The following is a 23966-nucleotide window of genomic DNA, read 5'->3' as shown; positions in this document are numbered from 1 at the left end:
TTAAATAACGCCAAAATGGGGCATTTTCAATGCCCCACTGCTCCTTAATGAGCATGGGCAGTCCCCTTTTTTATTTCAAAATTGAAGTTATCATATGACAAATATTCAGTGGACAAAGTTTGAACAAAAATCTATTGTCACTTTTATTTCAGAGGAATTACCTTAAATGTAGATGTAGGTAGATATTGCGAAGCTCATGTGAGTTCGTTCAGCTCAATTTTTCGCAGGTGGCCCATCAGGCAGGAGCTTAACCCGGCTTCTGTAGCAAGAAGCGACCGGGAGTATTTCTACTTCCCTCCCGGATGGGATGCTAGTCCATCGCAGAGTTACCCCCGGCAATAAGTTCGCCGGTACCCATTTACACCTGGGTGGAGAGAGGCACTGTGAAAGTAAAGTATCTTGCCCAACAACACAACACAATTTCCCACGGTCCGGGCCGCCCGATCCTGAGAAATGTAAAAAAGTGTCGAAGACAATAAGGAGAATTTTGGTTTTAATCTTGGTCTTTACTTTTCGTAGGTGGTGGTGAATGATCTCAAGCTTGGCACTGTCCAGACCTTCTCATGTACCTGTGAACTAGCAGGATACGAAAACCAAGTCACTTTACCACCAATTTAGACTGAATAAGACTATGAAGTTCACTGTCTTGTCAAAATACCAAAATTCATGTTAACTTTTTCGCCACAAGGCGCATACAATTTTAAGTAAAAATGGGGGTTTCAATTAATCGAATGCATGCTATCAGTAGAGTACATACAGTAGTGGGACACCCAAAATAACTAAAAAGCTAAACTAGTTGGGTGACCGTAATTATAATAATTAAAAATGTGAGAGTCAGGAAAGAGGCACAACAAATACATTGGTACACATAAATCAAGTTTGTACTACGTGTAACGTATAGTTACTGGGAAAAAATTTAGACTGCTATGTGCTTGCAGCCGTCGTCTGTGACCCGCTAGTCTGAATTCCACAGGATTGATGGGACTTCAAGCAGTTTACGTTTCTTCCACTGGGTGTGGCATGGTCGAATTTCCTCGCTCTGTTGATGGTCGTGACTACAAGAAACTCTGCTCATGTCTGCACGTTAGACGCTATGGGGTCACCTTGTGATGGAATATCGATTCATTTAGTCACGACCGTTTTGACCACATACAGAGAGACGAGAAGAACCGGAGCAAGTAAACCTGTTGTCACATTGGCTAATTCCGTGCAGTTCTTCTCGTCCATCTTCGGCTGAGATTCTCAGGGAAATTGAGCACCAGCTGGTGTGGAAAGGAGCTTTGGAAACTTAGAGCTGTTAATCCAGGCGTTATATCTCATCGCATGCGCTAAAGTAAACTAGAAGTAAACTGAACTTGTTGTTTAGTTTACTTCGTCTCGCCCTGAATATAGGCTTGACAGGTTCTCAAGCATAGTTAAAGACAAAACCATGATAATTCTTGCCGCAAAAAGCGTTTTCTACGAAAATATAAGGTGGGCATCCACCCAGAAAAGAACACTTTTAAGGTGCAAGTTATTTTTTAACTGAATGGAGTGTACAGTAAACAGGCTATGACTATACATTTAATTGTAAGCAAAATAGACTCTCCAATTTAATTAATCAATCGCAGTTTACCAGCAGAAAATATATGGAACACTACTTTTGTTTTTCATATAACAATAAATACTTTCAATTTTAGTTAGTTTCTTCAGCCAAACTTACGGCACTTCGTAAGTTAGAGTACAAATTCTATAATGAGTACTGGTTGCCCCTCTCTTCGTAATTGTTTAACGAGCTTGACATCAAATTGCTCGTCACTCTGAGGCCTGCGTTCATTTCGCGTTCGCTCGCAGTTTCAGTAGCACGCTCAGCCTGCGTGGCTGGCAGGATATCGCCCGCAAATTGATTTCTTTAGCTCCCGCGCGGGGCAGCAAACGCGAGCAGCTACGCTGGCAATAGCACAAAGACACGCCAATCACTGTAATTTGTGAATACGTCGGCAGATACTTGACTTCTGTCACCATTCTGCTAGATATCTTTGCATTTCAGTACACGAAAGTATACACTTGTCCCAGCCTTACAACCCATCACACGCCTTCCATAAGATGAACGCCGGCCAGAGTTCACACCCAATGGCGTCAGTTCACACTTCATACTTCGCCAAAATTTGTGTGACCAGTCGAAATGGCATGATCTTGAGCCGCTTGCTGTCCGGTCAGCGGTGTGCCGCAAACGAGACAGCGGATAGTGAACTGCGACAGGTTTGTGAAGTGACGTTTCTAGAATAGAAAAGTTAGAGATTAGAATAGAAATGTAGCTGATGCGAATAATTTACGGTCTTGAAACATCAACCAATCAAGTAATCACAGAGTTAATCAATGCACACGAATCTACACCAATCAAATCTTGAGGTTTCAAACGCGGGAAAATTAGCACGGGAAAACGCGTGGCTCGTAATGAGCGCGGGAAAATGTTCAGCCGTTAGCGAGCGCAGGGGCGCGGGGGAACGCGTAACCAGTGCCAAACGCGGGAATATCCACGTGCTGGCTCTATTTCTCCACCTGATTGGCTAACAAGAAACATGTTAACTCCGATTGGTCAGTCTCAGAACATGTTGTAACCTTTGAATTTACAACGCCCCATTGTAAAATCATAGCAAGTATAAAATTACTCTAAGCTGGTTTGTCACTTGAAATTCACCCTGAATTTGTAATAACTGGCCGAGGCTATTAGAAGTCTAACCTGATTGGCATCTGCAGCTATTTCAAGAGCTTCCGCCAGTCGCATGTCATCGTCAACAGGAAACACAGTCTGTAGCGGCACTGCTGAATTATCAGAGCTTTGTACAGCCAGAGGATCATAATGGATGCCGTCATATATCAGATATACACAGCTACTGTAGCCGCTACCCTCTCCTGCAAATAAAAGCAGCTCTAATGACAAAATTAACTGTAAGTAAGTTAGTAAATTTAATGAAAACCCCACCGATTATGCCTTTTCCTACACTAACACTCTCACTACATTAAGCTCGTAGAACCTTTTGCCAAAATGGTGAACATAACCACAATTATTACATTGAAGATGTATCTTTAAAAAATTAAGAGGGTCAAATTGGCACTAAAGACCAATTAGGGCTCACTTCAAGATGGAGATAGAAGTCTGCATCCAGTAGCTATGGGGTGTGGTTTTGCTTGGATGAATTTGATACTTTTTAAACTCAAATTTGAGTTGGTTTAGGTTCCCATGTAGTCATGGAGGCCATATTGGTGTTCCCAAAGAATGAAATCTTGCTCCTTTGGAAAATAAGTTCTCCTCTAATGCACAAAAATAATCCCATTTTTAATCCATCACATATTTTTGCTCATGCACGATTGGTCTAAATGCATCACGTGACTTAATATTCTAAAGCTAAAACTGGGGAACACCCAAGTGATATTCCCCAATTTTTAAAACTGCATGTGTTGCGAAAAATGTCTGAAGGGTAATAAACACAATAGCTTCCATTTGGTGCAGAAATATGCTTGCATATTTGTCCTTGGACATTATCTGTTCCTCAAAGCTCACAGTTTTCCTTGAGCTATGCTCTTGGAAAACTGCTCTCTTCTCAAAACAGGTAATGTCTGCGGACAAATATCCGTACATATTTTCGCACCAAATGGAGGCTATTGTTTATACACATATTGCCACCTTGAAATTACTTTATACATAAAGCTGATTAAAATTCCAACTATACTAATAAACTGTTATAATAATTACTGCAGAAATGTGCAGTTCCAGAAAATATCCATACTCAGCCCAAGAAGCAAGACCTCTGGTAATTCTGTCGCTAAAACACCCATACATCGAGAAAGTTTTTCAGAAGTTAAAAATTTCAAAGGAAAGATGATAGATAGACTTTATTTAACCATGGTAAAATTCATCAGCTTGAAAGGTAAACTAGAACTTCCAAATGGGTGGAAGGAAAGGGGGGAGGGGGTTACATAGGATATTTTGGGGAAAAATACATCTTCATGTCTAATAAAGTGAGAGAAGTGACTGAGTCTTACCAAATCTATCCACTCTTCCTGACTCAATATCAACAACAGCAATTTCTGCCTGGTAATGCTTGCTGAGGATTGACAACTCTATTGCTCCTGGGCAAGCAAATCATAACAAAAGTGATATATTGAATGTTCACAGTTTAAAAGGAAGAAAAGTGACCGCTCTAAAACATGAATGCAAGCTGGACCTGTATTGATCGATTGATAAATTTATTATTTCATTATTATCATCATTATTATTTTTTTTTATTAATTTTTGCAATTTCAAAATCAGATGAATGGAAAGCGTGCGGCCGATTTGAAATTGGGAGCGTGATTACTCCCTTAATTGTACGACAAAAGGTCCAATTAAAATTATTAATTGTATTCATAACATATTTCAAAATGAAAAAAGTCTTTGGAGAACTTCTTTTCAGTGAAAAAGTCTGCTGCACTTTCTATAAGTTTTAAAAAACTGAAGGAAACATTCTAATGATTCCTAAAGAAGGAAGCCATTGAGGTACACTAGTTGACGTGCAAATCTCAGGGTATCCAATTACAGGTACTGAATTACAAAAAGTCGTAATTAGATACCTGTAATCAGAAACCCACGTGATCACGTGCCTATTACACGACAAATAGGTGCACGGGGAACCAATCACAGTCAAGAATTTTGTTATAGATACAATTATTATTGTCATCGGTGTTACCTCCCCAGTTTTCTTTATCCAGTATCCAGTTGCAGTAATCTGAGTTATCACGACCCAGAAACACATTGTTATAAGTTTGAGGATCACTTGAAACACACCGTGCTATGAGCTTTCTTAACTCTGCAGTGCAGGATGTGTCACCAAGCATAACATAACTGTAAGAGATTGACAGAAAGTGATCAGTACTGCTGCTCTGTTTGTTTTTTACATTTTGATTGCCATTCACGCTACTTAGCACTACTTACAACACTGGTATGGCTACTTACAAAATTTACAACTTTACAATTTAATGATACATGTACACTCCCTTACATCAAATAATTATATTGGGGTGAGTACTCATCTCTTTTCAAAGACGTCTTTCTTGTTGATTTCTCTAAATTGTTGGCCTGTAAAATTATTTAAAATCACTCTTCTAATTTGAGGATAACAATAGGAGGTTGCACTTTTTTGAAACTAGCAGCGAGTAATAATCTTACTGCTGCTCTAGCCTGTAGAAATAATGTTGAAGTGAAAATTTGTAGAACAATTAAACCCTCAAATAATGAATGAAATGTTTGTAAATTACTGAATTATACTGACATACTAACCTTACACTTGCAAAAAGACAGGAATTATCAGCAGGAACAACTCTGATTTGCAACAATAGCAAAAAATCACAAATTATTTCCACTAATAGGGTGCCTTACAAACGTTACAGTGAGGCATGAGAAAGAAAGAGGTATTGAATATGTTTTTAGGACTGAGGGCCACTAATGCAGTTTGTCAATGTATGAAGCTTATAATAATAATTATTGGAGTTTCCAGGAGGTTGGGGTCTTATAAAAAAATCTCTTCTGTGGGGAACTAAGCAAGGCAATAATGCCAAGCCTCTTTGTCATAAACTTACCTCCTTGTTATCTTGCCAAGTGCTGCACTGCTCAGAGATTTCTTGTAACCATCAAGTAATACTTTGGGTGCTTTTTTGTCTTCCTCAATGATAAGAGTGTCCCCTGATCGAATGTCCAGTGATGATAATGAGTTACCTTTATCTTGGCAGATCAGCTGCTTTGGTGGAAATCCTGAAAGAACTTAAAATTATCAAAATTATGAAAAACTGTCAGCTTATAAGTCTGAAAAATACAAAACAGCAACTAACATTCGCAATTAATATAACTGTTTGGTCATTGACTTTTGACTCCAGGTTGTCCAACATTTGGAAACAACATAATTTGTCGACTGTATTTTTTTTCCTGGCAAGCATTTTTGTTAACTAATTAAGCTTACTTCTCTGTGCATGGGGTGGAACATCGGTCATCAACCATATCTTCTCTTGTAGGTCGGCAATGGTGGAGGTGCCAGAAAGCCCTTCAAGGTTGTTCCGCCTTCCTCCTTTATACTGGCATCTTAAAACCTTAAGTTGAGTATAAATAAAATGATGCAGTCTTTGTGGTGAAATCTTGAGGTGATTCAATTCATACATCTGATAATCTGATGAAATCTTACTATTTTATTAGACTAGTACTGTACAGGGCTGCCAATATGTTTTGAGTCACTGGTAGCCTTGTTCTCCACACCCCTAGCAAACTTGTTACTTTGTGGTTGAACCCAATCAACAACAGGCAATCTCACCTGTAACATCAAGGGAAAATCAAGCATACTCAGCTCGTAACAGTTGTTACAAGTTACGCCCTTAATGACAGCCCTGCTGTAGCTGGTAGGATTATTAAACTTGTTCACTTTTCTAGGATCATCAAGAAATTGTGAGTTGAGCATGGTCAAAGAACTATACGCTTCACCACATTTTGTTAACACACCTTATGATACACCCCACTCCCCTCTCAAATGTTGGCTTATAACCAACTACCAGATACATGAACAGTGGAACCTCGATTTGATGAAGGGCCAGGGGACTGGCAAAATATGTTCGCTACAATGAGGTTTTGTTGTATTGAGGTTCTTTTCCATATATTTCACTACTATTGGGCAAACAATATTGTTTGTTATACAGAGGACTTTGTTATATAGAGGTTTGTTACATCAAGGTTCCACTGTAAGAGGAAAGGGAAAAGAGCTTGGCCAGTGAAAAAAATGTCTTCCTGTCATGTTATGGCCTTGCATACAAACACACTGTATCAAAGTTGGCCAAATAAAAACAAGGAAAGAAAAATAGATTTGCAGGTCAAAGAGCATAGCATACAAGTTTTAGGAAATTGAAGAAATTATAAATGGCAGGAATTGAAAAAGTGCCACATGAGATGGCTGAATGGGTCACTGATGTTCTTACCGGAAATTCAATTCAATTCAGTTCAATTCTTTATTTACACTATAAAGGGCACTTCCACACATTTCATATAGTAAAGTAATAAAAATAGTAAAATATTTAGAAATATCAAGCCGTTAAGAAATAAAATTCATATGTGAGCAATGACCACAGTAGCAAGAGCTTTCTGGTTGGACACCACCATGGTCAAGTAAATGGCTAGATCTACATGTACATACACTACATTACAACAGACATACACTACATTCACACTTATATAGCAACAGAATAAAACAGCAAAACAAAACATAGCAGTAGCAAAATCAAGTTTGATTATTCAGAAGGTGGAATTTGTACTCTTTCTTAAAGATATTGTAGGGGGACACTTATTCTAGCCTGAGTTGAGGGGTACAAGTGAGACTGACTGATGGCAGAGTTGATGAGACTGCAGAGTTTCGTTACTGCCATTTAGGATAAAGTACATTAACAATTGCAGGCTGCAAAAATTAAAAGTTACCCTTAACCTGGTTTTTAAAGAAATCTTTTACAATAAGGTCAATAAGGACTAACTGAAAAACTTCACTTTCAGTGAGACAAAAACTTCAGTTTAGGTTCAAAATAAGGTCAGAACATTAGCTGGTCTTCATAGCAATACTGTTTAGTAAGGCCACAAGGAATCGTTTATATTAAATTCGGGCGCCCCGTCTTGAAATTTTAAGCTAGAAAGCCTGCATAGTGGATATCTTGCGTGCGCAAATAAACTTACCAAGGCCGCCATCTTCGATCGCACGTTGAAGGATTGGATTCGAATCAAGTGAGCCTCGTCCTCAGGTTGAGCAAAAGGCAGAAAAGTACTGAAGCTTTCCCGCCTTTTTTTCAACTTCTCTAATCTAATAACCGTCAGCGATTTGCAACAAGCCATACGAAGCCAAATCTTAAAGCAGAACGATGGCCACAGAAACCCCTTGTACTCCTAATCATTCTCACAGCAAGAGTAAAGATTTGGATGAAGAGCTTAGTCGATCAGACTTCTGTCTGGAAAAATCAAAGGACGATGAAAATCCTGACATCTACAAAATGAAGCCTTCTTCGACGAGGAAACGTCAGCGAAGAATTAACTCAGATGATGAAGACGAAATCGACAAAATCGATCGGTGAGTAAAATTGAAGACTTCACAGGAAGCAAACAGCTGCATTGGAACACTGACCTGAAAATCATTGAAGACTGTTGACTATTTTTTGTCGAAAAACTTTGATCACTGATTCGGTTGAGAATGTAACGAGCGGTCCTGAAGTGGTGCGTAGCTCTTCGAAGAGGAAAACGCACTTATTGTACAGTTCGGACAGCGAAGACAGTGGAGAGGAATCCGTTGGTGTGTAAGTAATAAACGACAATGAAATGTATAATGAGACAGCTGAAATGCTTTTGGCTACCGCCTTTTATATGCTTTGTGGGCATATGATTTCAATCGGTCAGTCCCGCGGCGAATTCGAATTCGAATGTTCGATTTAGCTGCGCACAGACGTTCAGGATTTTATCACCCATATATGTACAGAACATTTTAATCGGCCGTTTAAATTAAACTTAACTGAATTAAGTTCGGGAAGACACAAAACTTAAACGTTCCGCGATTACGTCGGTGACCTGGAAGTGAAGTAAATCCGATAGACAATTGAATTTGGATCAATACAAAACGAGTCTCCTAAAAGCCATTTCCTTTGTCCTTAGTCCGATCTCAGTGATTTTAATGATTAGGGCGAACGGGTTGCTAGCAGGCCAGTACAATAGAGATAAAAGTATAACGACGCTGTTCAGGTTTTCTTAGTCATTTTCTTCAATGTTCTTTAGCACACCAGGATTCGATGCATTAAAAGGACGTGCTACAGCTGTTAGGAAAAATCTAGATGAAGCTTTAGGAAAAACCGAAGCAGAAGATGAGTGAGTATATCTGCTTGAATATGTTGGTACGCATGAATAAACAGCTTGCAAGTGTGCACTTAAAAAGCAACTAAACAATTCTACCCTATCTTGCACAGGAATGCTGAAATCACTGACATTAGTGATTCAGATGGAGAACGTAGCACCAGTGAGTCAGACTCAGACAATGATGGAACAGAACATTCCGGCTTACAAACGAAGAGATCAAGAAGGAAGAGGTTAGTGATTACCTTACAAGTCAGACAAAAGGAATCACTGATTAATTTTTTTTTTAAGTTATAAAGGATAAAATAAATAATTATAGTGGATAATGTTATTATACACTGTACATTTGCTCATATAACTGAATTTGGATCACTTGGTTTAATTACTAGCAATAAAACTTGCATTTTAGTTTGATTGTGCATGCAGCTCTACAGTTGTGAATGCAAAATGCAAAAAGTCTGTCACTAAAATACGGGATAATTTATGATGTGGAAAAAGAGTATAATGGCCCTGCAGGATTTGCACAGATAAAGTTTTTTGGTTTCCTCTGGTCCCACCCAGGTGCCACTGCTATGCCCATTTAGACAAAAATATTGCAATTGAAACCACAAACATAGTCTCATGAATAACCTTTTAATTCTGTAGCACACGTGGAAATGTATTGTCACCAGAATTCTATGGCACAGCCAGTGCTAAAAAGGCGAAGTGGGAGAAAGCTCTGGAAGCACTGAGAAAAAAAAGAGAAAGGCAAGCTGGAGGACTTTCAGGAAAAACATCTTCAGATGATGACTATGATAACGAAGGCTCTGTGTCACCCAAGGTACTTACAGCTACAGTTATGAGCTCATCTGACCAATATTTGAGGTGGCAGTTTTTCAACAAATGATCCTGCAGTTTTATGACCTAAAGGGAGTATTTCTCTCTATAATATCTCTCTATTATTAATGTCTTAGGTAAATAGATTATTAAAATAAAACTACGCCAGGAAAGAATGTATTTTGTGTCCCAAGTGCTGAGAAATAAAATTATGCAGCACTAACAGAACTGCCCATTACCCTTCAACTCACTTGAATTTTTCTTAGAAAAAAACAGCAAAATTTTTTAACACATGCTCATATTTCTGAAACGTTTCCAAAAATTAATACTGCAGCTTAACAGCAATCACTGGTCCAACAATTTGAAGATGTTTTAAATTCTCTCTTCTGCAGTTTTTCAAAAACAACTTAATAGATGATACTATTGAAAGAGATCAAGGAGAGGTAGAGGAAGAGGAAGAAGATTTAGGATCAGATCTGGATGACTTTATAGTTGAAGACTCTCAGAGCCAGGAGTTGGTAAGTGATGTTAACTCAATTAATTATCATGAAATCACGACAGATAATTTCTCACTAGCTGATGAAGTATTTTTCAGACTATTGACTACACATACATAGAGTGTTAATCTAGTGTCAATCGAGATGTCGATGGAATGTTAATTGAGGATATCAGTTGACACTTGACCACAGATGCCCATCATGCCTTTTAAGTACACATGATCCTGTACATGTAAGGCCATATTGCCTGATTGATATTAAACTATACAAGTACTTAACTACTATATATTTTTGCCCCACAAAAGGGATAACAATACCAATAGACAATCATGTAAATTTATGTTAATCTAGCAATAATTAATTATGCACTGTTATGTCACTGATCCAACTTTTGAATTTATTAGCCTGTCTTTGCCAAGCTAGAATTGGAAGAAGCATATAAACGACTTGCGCAAATGTTCTTGAGCAGTATTTTGGATCCAGATTTTCCATCATTATTACAAGACACACAAGGTAACTTTTTATTTTCCATATAATTTACTTGTACAGTACAGTATAATTTACTTGTACAGTATGCATACTATACAATTGTGGAAAGTGCATGCTGTGATTGGCAGATTTGGATCATGCATGTCCTTAATGGACCAAGTTAATCCCTCAAGTTACTATGGTGAATCAAAGAAATTAAAGTTTTGAATTGGATCAGAGTCCTTTTAAGTTTGGATTATTTATTTCTTAAAATAGATTTATTGCTAATAGGTTGTCAGAGGCTATAATATTTTCATGTAAGCCACAAAAAAATGTAATGTAGTTAGTGGTAGTCACACACTCAAATTATACTGTTCTTCAACCTTGTTAGATCCTTACTTTGAAGAAGCCAAGGATACTATTGAAAGAGTCATAGAAAGCAAGAAGAATCTTGTTGGCAGCACTACATGGAATAAATTCAAGGTAAATAGTTATGAAAGTCAGGAATTTAACGCATGATGCAATTGTCAAACGTTCTACACATAGGTTTATACCAGCTGTCTAATTATTTTTAAATTCAGCTGATCTATTTTTTGCAGTATAAATAAAGTATTTATCATTATTATTATCATTATCATTATCATTATTAAACCTCCTGTAAGGGACCAACCAAAATGTGAAGCCTAGGTGGTCGCTTACAGGAGGGGGTCGCTTACAAGAGCTTAAACCACATTGGGTCAAAATTTTGCGTCATCAGCATATGGTAATTCTAAGACATTTAAGGTCATTTCTTTTAAGAGTGATAGTGTACAATGTATGTGCAGTTTTTTCTTTAAATTTTTAAATTTCTTATTCATGTAGGAAGTCAATTTATTTTTGAGAAAAAATCTAAGAAATTTCCATCTTTTGTACTACCCAGGAATGTGATAATGTACAGATTTTTTAAAACTTTGCCAAAAGTTGTGTCTAATATCATGCTTATTAAAATTTGATAAAATAAAAAATTCACCATGTCGTTTTTGAATTATAAGCCTCTAAAGCTGTAATTAAGGGTGTTTTTAGCAGGTCATATTGTTGCTATGGTAACCTATTGTGTCACGAAAATGATAACAATGAGTGCACCAATGATTGGACAGTTTTTTGATACCATGATTGTAGCATCAAGTGATAAAGTGTGGTAATAATGACCTCTCAAAATATAACAGCCGGAAACTGCTTTGAGCCACCTTAAAGGGCTCAAACTGCAACTGGCTGCCATATTAACTTTGTCCTGGGTTCTGCAAGTAATACACAGTCAACAAAATCTAGACACAGTGTTTAAGCGGAGCTCCTGTGTGCCAATTTGGTAACCCATCAATCTAAAAAAAATTTGGTTGCCATGTGATTGTCTGTACATCCATACGTCCGTATGCCAAGCCCCATACCTTGAAATATAAGAGTAGCAACATTACCATAGGTACATCTTTGATATTGAACATCCATGTGATGGTTAATTGACAGCTGTCTATACAAAGTGTTCGCTGACCAGTATCATGTGACAGACCATATCACTGGCTCAAGTTTATAGCTCATTGAGATCACATTTTTTTTTGATGTTGACCACTGACCAGGTATTGGTTTTTGATTGGATTGCATGCTCAAGCCAGGTTATTACTCTGGGGGAGAAGGATGGAGTACGTACAAAGGCAAAAATTTGGCGCAAATTAATTAACCCCTGGCACATTGTTGGCTTTTCTTCTGACATATCCCTTACACAATCGTCTCTTGGAAAGTCCCTCATATATTGCGTATGTACCAGTAATTTTTACAATCTTGGAAAAATTGGGTACGGTTATTGGGTATAGTTTATTAAAATGTAACAGGGAAAAATAGTGAAACCACTCGCTGAACGATTACAGTACATGCTCACAATTGATCATTTTTTGAGATTGAACTGATCCAAGAAAAACAATCCTCTTTTTCCTTTATGGTTAACTTATTGCAAATATTAGAAGCTCTGCTTTTAGGCTTGGCTAAATTTATATATAATTTCATTTCCAAACACTGACTAGAGAATTGTAACGTATGACACACTAGTTTTGATGACCTTCGATTTAAGTTGTTTGGAACTCGGATGAAACACACAAGTCAAGTTTTTGATTACACGAAGGTACAAATGTATCTTCCCAAATGAAATTACAACTAAGGAGAAAACAATTTGCATGTAAAAATTCTTAATGCTTATTAAGATCAACATGATGTCCAAACCACAACCAGCATGTTTGCACTGCAGTTACAGTGGTTACATTTGTATGATTTTCTTTTTTAATTAGTTTGAGACAGTCATAGTGCACTCTTGCTTGTCAAAGAAAATTTGACGGGTTGAAGACGGAATTTTTGTTGGAAAGATTTTTGTGTTTATACTCATCTGCTATTTTGTTTTGTTTTGTTGTCCTTCAGAAAATGCTAGAAAGTTGCAGTATTCTTGAAAGTGAAGCTATTAAACCAATGATAGAGGCAGCCAGGTGTCAGGTCAGTTGCGTTTAAAGATGGCTTTGTGAAGATTGTAGGAAACTGCCTGTAAAAATAACTTTCACTATGTTTTATGTGGATTCTTGAATGGCACAGATTGCAATTACTGTAAGTATAGTTTACATATTAAGTCAAAATTTTAGGCTGACTTAGAGAACTGATGCATATGCGAAATAAAATGTGGCTAAATATTGTTTAGACAAAGTTAGATTCAGACCAATGCAGCCAGCGGGCTGCCCCTCAACGGTATGCGACCTGTGAGGCGGCCCTTAGGGGATTCACAGGGCCACCTTTGTGTTCCACTGCATTGCATGTGCAGTTCAGTTAGCTGATTGTTGCAGATCATTTTGCAGCTCATGCTAGCAAATCATTGCAGATCATTTTGCAGCTCATGCTAGCAAAACATTGCAGATTCTCACCTTTGTAACAATAAATACTTAAAGGCCTTCCATATGGATTGCTACTATGGTAGTAATGACCATATAAATGAGTTCGATAACAGTCTGATCTAACAGATCTAATTCTGTCTATGAGCTGCTGCTCCATTAAGTTCTCTTAATTCTGAAGCAGAGGGAGAGTGAGAGAGTGATCAGGCCTGGCCCAAGTGTTATTGTGGCTGGACTAAAATCTACAGGTCCAGAGTTCAAGCCTCTAATGATTATTTTACTCAAGTATTAGTACCGAGTTCTCACAGGACCTCTATCAATCTTTCCACTCAAAGGTAACAGTGAATATTTAACACTTAAGCAAACATGTTGGAGGAACCAGGCAGACGACTAACTTGCAATGAACCTCTATTTAGTAAGCATCACATCCATAGAAATTTCAGGAAAAAAGGCTTGTAACCTGATAAGCCAAGCATGGTGGCCTATCAGGTTTCGATAGCATAGAGTGACTAAGACAGAAATATTTTTTGCTTCCAACCTTAATGGGATGCTAGTCCAAAGTAGGGTTACCCTCCCCCAACATCTTTAAATTTGCTAGTACCCATTTATACACCTGGGTGGAGAGAGGGACCGTGGGGGGAAGTTTTTTGCCAAAGACACAATACAACACACTCTCAATTATCTTGACCAGTGCTCAAACCCAGACTGACCAGGTGCCTCCCAATACTCCTAGTTGCTATGTACAAGTAGACATTGCTGGCATTTTTTGCAGTGTTTGCACTTTTGGCATGAGCTGTTGAGAGTTGTCCAATCTCTCTTAATTTGAAGCAGATTTTTTCCTTTGCATATAATACAAATGGTTAAATACTGTGGGATTTCTTAAAAGACTTATACATGCATCTGTTGCAGGCCTGCCGGAGAAAACAACGGAATTTGACGCAGCACATAATGTTTTTTTCAGCAGACTGCAATGGAGTAAAAGAGCTCCCTTTAAAAATGGTGAGTCACACTTTTTGGATACTATTATTTAATTTATAACTAAATTTTTCATACGATTTTACACAGTTGGATACGTTAGTCAAATTTTGGATCGTAGTTAATACTAGAGCAGCCCTTGGAATGTACATTTAAAAGTAAGAAAAATCTTTAATAAAACTTGAGTGTTTTTGCCTTTGGAACGTACAGCATTAATAATCGCATGGCATGTAGCAAACGTTTCCATTCATGATAAAACTGTACTGATACAGAAAGAATTAAACTAAAACCAATCCTTCAACACAGGATTTTATTCCAATATTTAAATTCAATACTAAAGGTTTCCTCGTGTTGTTTTTACCAGGAATTTTCAGTTGGCTGTTTTTGCGCTGAGCGAGGATCATTATATCATGATCTACATCATCATAACTCTCAACTGAAGCAAAGTTGTGCTGAAAAGGTAGCACTACCTGCTATGAAGTAAATACAGTGGAACCTCGTTATTAGAGAGATTAAGCATGACGTTGCGTCAAACGGCAAACGGCAAAAATGAAACTTTTGCCGTCTCTCTTCAGCTTTCTGTACAGTATAGAGTGAAAATATTTGTATTTGCGGTGAATAGTAGGGGACATCTTTCTATTTTTGTGTGATTTATTTAAGGATTACGAGAAAAGGATAAAACATCAGAGGTAATCTTTGCCGTCTGCCGTAACCGCGACATATGGTCACCAACGGGCCGTGAAAATGTGGCCGGATTAATGTGGGTCGGGTGAAACCTCACAACTGGTCGAAATTGGGTGGCGTCTTAACAGAGAAATCACAATTGAACCTCTAAACAACTGTTCTTTAATAAGCATACGGAATGTGGATATAATTTTAACAAAAATGACACTTGCATCAGTGTATGAAATATTAGCATTGGAAAGATGAACATAACTGGTAAGGTTTGAGTGGCGGTATAAACGGGGTAAGATTATTTAACAATTAGCCCATGAAGCGAAGCCGAATAGGCTATTGACCCGTGGCCCTTGAGGGCGAAGGGTCTAATTGTTTTAGTATCGCCCAACTAGTCGGACAGAAAAGGCAATCATAAAGTTAGCAAATGCAAGTTGAAGAAATATTTATTTGGGAATAAAGCGAAAGAAAGCGTCACGCTCGATTGCGCCAATTTCGCTACTCGAGGACTTACTAATAGTCTTCTAGTAGTGTAGCCAATCAAAATGCAGGATTTGCATTAGTCCACTAGTTGGGTGATACTAAAAAGGATTATACGGGTTGGGATATGGGCGTTGGCCATATTCATGGAGTGGCCGCATTAACGGGGTTTTTTGTTATAAGAAAATGTATGGACGTTTTGACGGGACCAAAAAAAACTGGCCATAAATACAACATGTAGGTGACCGTAAGGCGGGGTTCCACTCCCTTCAGCTAAGAGTGATATTTTATGGTTCAAAAAAAGAAGCTTGTCTTAAATTGTACTTAAATTGCCATCACCAGCATGTAAAATTATCCTTCCGAGATTTTTCTAGAAGAAAACTTTGGGTTCCACCACTCGTCTTCCAGCTAATTTTCTTGAGGTCTATTTTCTTTTCATAGCTTGTACCACGACTTCCTATTTCAAGTCTTGATTGTGAAAAACGTATTAAAATTTTCCTGAACTACCCATAAAACGTTACGATTCACTAACGCCCTATACAATTTCGGTAGCCATTTATCACGAGCCGCTTATTGCAGTATTGATGAAGTGGGGAAGTTTTTGTGACCCGATCTTTAGCTGGCTTTACGCTTAATAATGGCTCAAATTGTTCTTTATTTACATTTTTCCAGATAAATAAAGTGAGAGAAGCCATGGGAAATGAAAGCGACCAGAACATTGTTGAGTACTGCATAAACGATGAAGAATGGCTAAATGTAGTAAGCCAACATTCTTCTCACCATTGGAAACTATCAGTGCCATATAATACTACATTTTCAACTCAGTCAACCGATCTTCAATGTTGTTAGAGAAAATTTGGAGACAATACTACGGAAAATCGAGATAGAAAATCGAGAACAAACCTCATAAGCATCACGACAGTGTCTGATAATTTCAGATACAAATTTCGTTTTTTTTTTCAAGTTTATTATACTTCACGGTTTTAAAACCGTTTTGTGTTTTTTGTTTTGCTAAAGCTTTCCATTTACTTTTGCAGCTTTTTACAACGTTCAAGGCACTTCTAAATAAAGCAGACAAATGGGCTGAGGACGGGGAAAAGAGAAAACAGATGAAAGCATATTGCGCCAGCTTTCACTGACTCCGGCTGAACTGAATAGAACGTTTGTAGTCATATAGTGGGCTCTTAAAAACGCAGTCGGTGACTGCTTAAACTCGATCCCGCGGGGAGAAAGTTTAGGGTGGACCAGAGAAGCCCAGTTCAGACTGCAATTATTAATAATTTCAGAAAATAATAAATAAAAAAATTAATTCATTGATCTTCTTTTTGAAGACATAAATGTACTTATTTGTTAGTATCTAAACCTGTATATCAGATGTGTAAACGTTAAGTTATGAAGAGAAGTTTTACAATTATTTTTATGCCTCAAAAAATTGTTTAACTGTTTTTTAGGGCACCAGTAACCTATTTATCGAAAGAAATGTTTTTTTTTAATGTCCTCAAGTAGTGGTAATTTATGTAATGTTATGGAAATTTGTGATATTGTTATAAAAGCAGAATTTCCTGTAATAACAAGGACAACACTAGCGAGGCTATTAAAATGTTTTATGTATACTTCATAATGGTCCTGTCTGCCAATATGTGTTAATAAAGGTCTATCTTCCCTTAGCTTTATCGAGTTTCGATCTGGACAAGGAGAGCTAGATAAGTTGGAGGAAAACATCCCGTGGTCGTTGGGAGATTTGAGGTAAAAACCATTCAAGGGCTATAGTCATTGTTCCAAAGCTCTTAAAACTTTTGCCCTTTCTTGTTTACAGCACTGTAATTAATCACCCGAAAGGGAGAAAAAAACGTACCCGTGTACTGGGCTTGGACCTTTTAAGCGAATTTCACTTCAGGTCTTTTGGAAAATGATTACAAAGAGTAATGTGGGTTAATGAACTCTTGTTATAGAGGCAACACTTCAAAATAATCATCCTGTAACCAGTTTATTTTTAAAATTTGAGTAAATGTAGTCCGGAGATGACATAGTCGATAAAAGTGCGGTAAAATATACAAGTCAATGACAAAAAAACGGCACTTTTATCGACTAGATAACCTTTAACCTTTATTTTAAAACGATGAGTATTAAAGCTACATGAGCTTGTGGGGTCGTTTGCAATTAACTAATCGCTAAGTAACTAAAAATTAAAAACTAGGGGTATTTTCAGAAAAAAACGTTTGAACTTTTGACTAAACCAGTTTATATATTTTTTCCTGGTAATCAACAACTCTATCTCCGTCATAGCAATTAAGAGCCTAATCAGAACCTGCTTAGCCTAAATTGCCAATATTTACCCCAAAATACAACCTATTTTGCTAGACTTCATAAAATGTAGGTTCTTACACGCTGGTTTTTCTGTATTTAATTTCAAAAGTTTCAGTTTCAAAGATTGTTCCTACCGTCTTTGACTGGAAATGAAGACTTTATTTCCGGTTTCATTTTCTATTTTCAATTCACTGAAATTCAAATGAAATTGAATAACCTTTTAGAAGAGCTTCGTAAGAGCGGCATGGTTGTGTGACCTGCGTACATAGTGATGACGTCCAAGTGATTCGTGGAGTGTTTGTCATGTGAGGTCAGGCTGTCAGCCTGATGTGAGGTTACCGGTTTTTGTTCAAAATATTTCAATTTTAGCCATTTGTATGCAGAGGACGCAACACGACTGTACTTGTCAATACAACTTGGCGATAAAAAAAGCTGAAACACCAGAAGGGGTAAGAATCCATCTATGTGTAACATCTAGACATTTTTATTTTTGTGTTTCTGCGACTGCCTCAAAGAGGAATATATTGTACTTATACATATACGAACTTTACGCGTTGCGATTTTCGAAGCAGGTGTAGTTAAAACTTAATTGAAATGATCGACAGCATCTGATTCTGCTGGTGGATTTTTTTGGGCAAGAGCGAGTAGTCTTATGTGGCTTGGAACGTTTCTTTTAATTGAAATATATTTTAATTATTTCAAAATGAAAGAAACATCGAAACAATTGCAGTCTCAGGGGCTGCTCTCGCGTGCCTGTCACCTGACGAAGGCGTTGTCGGTCACGCAATGTCATTTGAGTGTTATAACACTTTCACGCGCATTCCATTTCAATATTAAAGGGCTGTTATTGCAGCTCTGTCAGGATAACATATCTTCAAGGATGGGATACACTTATGAAATTAGAAATGCAATACAGTATGTTGGATCCCACAATCTTTAATCCGCCTATACCTGGACTCACAAAAAATCATTTTCGGTAGATTTGGTGATATCTTTTTTCTCGTCATTGGTATAAATAACCCCAGCAATCTAGAGCAGTTTGTAATTTTTCTCACCCTGATTTTATTCTAACTGTACCTATCTCGAACTGTTGAATAACTGCTAACGGAATTTAACTAAAGTAACATGAGGTTTCAGTATTACAAGGTCCTATTTCTGAGGTGAAGAATTGGAGATGATAGTTAAATTAAGTGCCGTTCTCTATGTGCTAGGAAACTTTGTTATTTGTTACTGTTAAATTTGAGTTCGGATTTTTTTTGCAGTTATTTTCCTCAGTCAGCATATGCCCATTCAAGTGTTATTGATTTACATCGACATCAGCAGTTCACAATGCAAATGTAAAATATGAGATTGTTATAATCGGCTGTATCACTAATTAAAAAAAAAATCTATATACCAACCCTGTTATTTCTAGAACAACCTTCGCATCAAGGGCGTAGCTAGGGGGGGTCCTAGAGTGCCCGTGACTCCCCCCCCCGCTTTTGTAAGCCTTTTTTAAGAAAACAACCTACAACAGTTGGCGAAAACGCCATGGCGATATCTTGACCATTGTTGAAAAGCTCACTTTTTTCCCTCAATTTGACGCAGTATGACTCTCCCTTTGAAAAATCCTGGCTACGCCCCTGCTTCGCGTTTCCCTTGGTAGTTCGATTTTATTGATTATATTTTTTGTTTATCTTATTTATTTGAATTGATTTGATTTCATGTGATTTATTTTATTTTAACAAGGGACGATCATCATCTCTTGATTTTTTCACAACGGACGAGTTGGAACAAGACTTTTTGCAGGCTCATGTACCTTCCCTAATCTCTCGGGGTTGTCATGCACGCTTCCACGGGACATGATTAACTGCTATGTAGTGTACTGTTTCCTCAGAGTGTAACTTTTTTCCAATTTTAGATTGATCACGAGTGGTCCTGTATGATAGGGTATCGAAACAAGTTGAAGCAAGTTGACCAAAGCGAAGATCAGCTCTGACAAACAAAAATGGCTCAAACAGTGAAACTTGCACTCTCCATGCTGGGATGGCACGGTGTATTTCTGTTGTTCCTTATAGTTTCATTCAAGCTTTTTCTTGCGGAACAAGACAGTACAGTATGCCCATGCACTTGGAACGTGGCCTATAGTACCCTTATGTTTGTGATCCCCTCTTTGATTTCCTATTTGATTGCAGTTTTCGCTTATTTCCGTCAAGATGATGATAGCGCACCGTGGAAAGCTTTGAGGAGACTGTACGTTTTTAAAGGTGCTTGTCATCTCTATGATGAACGCAGAGACTGGGATTTTCATACGGAACATTGCATTTCCTGCAATCAGCTCAATCGCGATTGGAGTCTGGTCAAGATTGGCGTGTCAGCCGTTTTCTCTTTGCTGTACCCCACGGTCTGGTTGTCGCTGAGTTTTCTGCAAGCTTATTATTACGTGTGCGCTAATGTTGGTCCACCTAGTTCATCACTTACCACTTATTGCGATGTTAAAATTGACGACGTGTCGAGAGATTACGATAAAGAGCATGGTCTGGCTGTTATTCGCTCCAAGGTCATTGGCGGTGTTTTATTTATAAGCGCTCTCTTCTGTCTGAGCGTGTTTGTGATCATTTACGGCGAGATAGAACATTTTTTGAAAAAGGTAGATTTCTGTTCAAGTGATAATAGTTCTAATCTGCAAGTTGACATTTCCATTCAACCGAGACGTTCATCCGGGACAATAGAATCGGCAGGTTCCCAAGGCAACCAGGTTCCCGCTGTCATAACGGTGCAGGAAGCTCCTGGGGCTAGAAGTCAAGTAAGTATTCTTAAATCGGTTTTCTCGTGGCGTACTTAAAACAATTCAAGAAAAACAGTTGTACCATACGCTTTGCGAAAGCTTCGGAAACTAAGTAGGCGGGAATTTCTCGCCTGTTGCGCTCTTCTTGAAAGCTGTTTTTAGTATGTTGCCCCTTCGAAGACAGGAAGGATTTTTGAGAAACGCGTTTGAATAAAGAAATGTATGCACCTATCAATGTTAGGCCCCAGGGTGGGTGGGGGGCTATACCCACGCGAAGTTGACGAGAGGGGAGACAAGGGGAGAGATTTTGACACTAAGGTGCTACCCCCAGGGTCGGGATTTGCATAACCGCCATCTTGGAAAACCAAGAGAACCCGAGAGGGGCGGCAATTTAACCTTTACTATGTCCTCAGAGGTGGAGAATTTGATTTTGGCTTTCTTGAAAATGTCAAACTCCCCTCTGTCAGCCCCTTCCACAATGATAGGTGCATAAGAATTACTATCTTCTATTATAATCCATCAAATATTTTCGCTCGCGCGTGATTGGTCTAAACGCGTCACGTAACTAAATATTCCGCAGCTAAAACGGAGGAATATCCGAGTGATATTCTCCAATTTTCAAAACCACGCGTGTTGCAAAAAATATATATATTTGAAGGATAATAAACACAATAGCCTCCATTTGGCCCGAAAATATGCTCAGATATTTGTCCCTGGACATTATCTGTTCCTGAAAGCTCAGAGTTTTCCATGAGCTGCGCTCTCGGAAAACTCTTCCCTTCGCGGAACAGATAATGCACGCGGGCAAATACCCGAACATATTACCGTGCCAAACGGAGGCTATTGTTTACATAGTTACTTTGGAGCATCTCGAGGGATGATGACGATGATAAAAAGCAAAGTTTAGAACCTTGTTAACTTTTTCTTGCAGCAAGCGGTTGACGATAACAAGGCAATATGTGTCAATTTCAGTGATGCATTTATTGCAGCCCTGCGAGGCAATCTACAAGATGGCGCATGGCAAGGAATAGATATCCGCTGTTCACAGCAGGAGGAACACAGTAGCCTGCAAGGGGCTTTCGCAACTTTTCACTCACCATCTCATTTAAGATCACAGCAACAGGCTCGGCGTGAACACACCTATGAATCACTTACAAACAACTTGATGGCGTACACAGAGTCCTCGTAGATTCAAAGTCATGGCATGGGAACACGTTTCCCCTTTTCCTAGTAATAGTAATAAAGAGCTGACCGACCAAACAAGTTTATAAAACAGCAACACATGCAAAACAATTAACAATTATTGGAAGAGTTCAAATATCGTTGTATGTCAGTGGCTCGCAGATCAATAATTGATCTGCGAGACACTGGAAGGAGATGGGAGAGTAGTACGAGTGAATGGCATTTGTTAATGCGCGAACAAGGCGAAAATAGACCGTCCGAGGTTTGTGTCATTCGAACGAGACAAAGTTTTCAAAGTTGTCAAAGAGCCGATCATGCGACGAAAACAAGGGATCAATGCCAGATAGAACTAAAAATAAGTTTCAAGGTAGTAAACCGAAAAATAAAGGCGCGCGGCAAAACGCCTCGGGTTCAAACGAGTCATGATTGATGAGACCCTTAACTAGCGACACTCTCTCTTCTCTCTTCGTTGTGGGCCTTTTGAATTTTTTTCACCCCAAAAAGGCACAGTTCTAAAACAATACATTAGCTGACGCTTTCATAATTTTTAATAGCGATGAAGACGATTGTAGATGAGACAAAATTAAAAATCAATTGCATGTGAAATATCTCTTGTCATATTTTTTTCGGCTCAATACCCTAAAAGGCACTGCGGAAGCAACCGCTGTGGATCTTTTGAGGCTGAACACCCTAAGAGCAGAGGTGTGGGAAGCGCGGTGGCCTCATGGTTAGTGCGCTATTCTCCGGATCTAGCGGTCCGGGTCCGAGCCCTGGCTGGGGACATTGTGTTGTGTTCTTGGGTAAGACACTTTACCCTCACAGTGCCTCTCTCAGCCCGGTTGTATAAATGGCTACCGGCGAACTTAATGCTGGGGGCAACCCTGCGATAAACTAGCATCCCATCCTGGGGGAAGTAGAAATACTCCTAGCCGCTTCATGCTACGGAAACCGGGATAAGATCTGGCCTGATGAGACACTTGGCTCGCGTGCAGACTTAACCTTACCTTACCCTAAGAGGTAACAAAACCACTTTTTTAGCCCCTTAAATGTATGACGAGCATCCCCGTACTTTTTATATGGGAGTACCCCCCCCCGACCTAATAGAGCGAGTGATGACTGGCATTTTAAGCTAGCTGTTAAGTTAAAGTGCACATAACAACAATTTTTTTTCCGCTAAAATAACGAAGCTTAATTTTTGGAGTAATTTGCCGCAAAAATGTTTTGATTTGGTTAAATCCTCGATTTTCTATGCCCCGTCGAAACCGAGTGTCGGATGAAACTGCAGAAGCTGGGGCCCAGGTAGGTATGTTCGCTTTATTGCACTGAGCATTTTAATAATCTACGTTTTTATGTGCGTGTCTCTGTGGCCGAACGTTGCTAAAAAGTAAAGTCTTGCCACCAAACGTCCTCTAATACGAGTTTATGAGTAGAATTTGAACCGTTAAGCAGAGACTCTTTCTTTAGCAAGCTGTACCTGCTGAGAGTTGTGAACGATGTTACAATAGAAACATTGTTGCTATTTACGAAAAAGTTAACTCTGGTATAGCATCATACAAAAATAAGCAATTAAACTGATTTAGTTCTATATTCTATAGACGCAACTATTTTTCCATCTTGAAGGTTTGTTTGAAAGCGTTTTAGTACCGTAATATGTTTCCATTTCAGTCGACTGACAAAAACAAGTCAATCCACAAAAATTTGACAGAAGAGTTCACCACCGACTTGAGAGGCTGTTTCCAAGAAGAAGCAGGAGAAGAAGGCGCATGGCAAGGAATTGATGTCCGCTGTTCTCAACAGGACGAGAACTGGAGCCGACAAGGGTCTTACGTGGCTATGTGCCCGGAGTCTGCTGGACCATTGCATCAGCGGTTTCAAGCTGACCATACTCATGACTTGGCACCCTTGGTACTGCAAGAGACCAGAGACGCAAAGGTGGTTTGATAGCAAAATCTGGAGAGGCCTGGGTCAGGTCGATGTCAGTTTCAACGGAGCACAGAGCATTCATTGGACGAAGTTCGGCAAACAAG

General features: G+C 38.6%; 3 protein-coding genes across 7 annotated transcripts; 2 read left to right on the top strand and 1 right to left on the bottom strand.

Annotated features, from left to right (window-relative positions):
• Nucleotides 1-1573: 1573 nt before the first annotated feature.
• Nucleotides 1574-7735, bottom strand: LOC145489159 (ubiquitin thioesterase OTU1-like). Of its 3 annotated transcripts, none has more exons than XM_081468081.1 (8): nucleotides 7718-7735; nucleotides 5976-6102; nucleotides 5599-5779; nucleotides 5300-5341; nucleotides 4710-4864; nucleotides 4027-4113; nucleotides 2723-2895; nucleotides 1574-2259 (listed from the first exon to the last, which is right to left on the bottom strand). In XM_081468081.1, exons 1-8 carry the CDS (start codon nucleotides 7727-7729, stop codon nucleotides 2131-2133), a joined length of 906 nt encoding a protein of 301 aa, XP_081324207.1. In that variant the 5' UTR covers nucleotides 7730-7735; the 3' UTR covers nucleotides 1574-2130. The 3 variants fall into 3 exon arrangements, with proteins under 3 accessions (XP_081324207.1, XP_081324205.1, XP_081324206.1); XM_081468079.1 differs by lacking the exon at nucleotides 7718-7735 and adding an exon at nucleotides 6321-7686; XM_081468080.1 differs by lacking the exon at nucleotides 7718-7735 and adding an exon at nucleotides 6321-7686 and having other exon boundaries at nucleotides 5599-5770.
• Nucleotides 7736-7814: 79 nt separating this feature from the next.
• On the top strand, nucleotides 7815-19964 carry LOC145489157 (uncharacterized). Of its 3 annotated transcripts, XR_014049571.1 has the most exons (13): nucleotides 7815-8105; nucleotides 8801-8890; nucleotides 8989-9108; nucleotides 9521-9695; nucleotides 10084-10209; nucleotides 10593-10701; nucleotides 11048-11139; nucleotides 13096-13167; nucleotides 14463-14552; nucleotides 14893-14988; nucleotides 16356-16442; nucleotides 16721-17429; nucleotides 19891-19964. XR_014049571.1 is itself a non-coding variant. In XM_081468076.1 (12 exons), exons 1-12 carry the CDS (start codon nucleotides 7900-7902, stop codon nucleotides 16820-16822), a joined length of 1365 nt encoding a protein of 454 aa, XP_081324202.1. In that variant the 5' UTR covers nucleotides 7815-7899; the 3' UTR covers nucleotides 16823-17529. The 3 variants fall into 3 exon arrangements, 2 of the variants coding, with proteins under 2 accessions (XP_081324202.1, XP_081324203.1); XM_081468076.1 differs by lacking the exon at nucleotides 19891-19964 and having other exon boundaries at nucleotides 16721-17529; XM_081468077.1 differs by lacking the exons at nucleotides 14463-14552; nucleotides 14893-14988; nucleotides 16356-16442; nucleotides 16721-17429; nucleotides 19891-19964 and adding an exon at nucleotides 13738-14446.
• Nucleotides 18156-22564, top strand: LOC145489158 (uncharacterized). Its single transcript, XM_081468078.1, has 2 exons — nucleotides 18156-20775; nucleotides 21689-22564. Exons 1-2 carry the CDS (start codon nucleotides 19978-19980, stop codon nucleotides 21944-21946), a joined length of 1056 nt encoding a protein of 351 aa, XP_081324204.1. The 5' UTR covers nucleotides 18156-19977; the 3' UTR covers nucleotides 21947-22564.
• The last annotated feature ends 1402 nt before the right edge of the window (nucleotides 22565-23966 follow it).

The sequence above is a fragment of the Orbicella franksi genome, chromosome 6 (assembly GCF_964199315.1).
Source record: "Orbicella franksi chromosome 6, jaOrbFran1.1, whole genome shotgun sequence".
Lineage (NCBI taxonomy): Eukaryota > Metazoa > Cnidaria > Anthozoa > Scleractinia > Merulinidae > Orbicella > Orbicella franksi.
The sequence above is the reverse complement of the archived record's forward strand: the minus strand, read 5'-3'. Positions and strand labels throughout refer to the sequence as shown.

Bases quoted from the DNA above. Each gene is read 5' to 3' on its own strand.
- LOC145489159 (XM_081468079.1), bottom strand. From the start codon at position 6,464: ATGCTCAACTCACAATTTCTTGATGATCCTAGAAAAGTGAACAAGTTT. The intron at 5,342-5,598 runs GTAAGTTTATGA...GTTGCAAATCAG, and splicing joins CTTGGCAAGATAACAAGGAG to AGTTGTTCCTGCTGATAATT. The intron at 4,865-5,299 runs GTTAGTATGTCA...AATCTCTTACAG, and splicing joins TGTCTTTTTGCAAGTGTAAG to TTATGTTATGCTTGGTGACA.
- LOC145489157 (XM_081468076.1), top strand. From the start codon at position 7,900: ATGGCCACAGAAACCCCTTGTACTCCTAATCATTCTCACAGCAAGAGT. The intron at 8,891-8,988 runs GTGAGTATATCT...TATCTTGCACAG, and splicing joins AAAACCGAAGCAGAAGATGA to GAATGCTGAAATCACTGACA. The intron at 10,702-11,047 runs GTAACTTTTTAT...CAACCTTGTTAG, and splicing joins ATTATTACAAGACACACAAG to ATCCTTACTTTGAAGAAGCC.
- LOC145489158 (XM_081468078.1), top strand. From the start codon at position 19,978: ATGGCTCAAACAGTGAAACTTGCACTCTCCATGCTGGGATGGCACGGT. The intron at 20,776-21,688 runs GTAAGTATTCTT...TTTTTCTTGCAG, and splicing joins CTCCTGGGGCTAGAAGTCAA to CAAGCGGTTGACGATAACAA.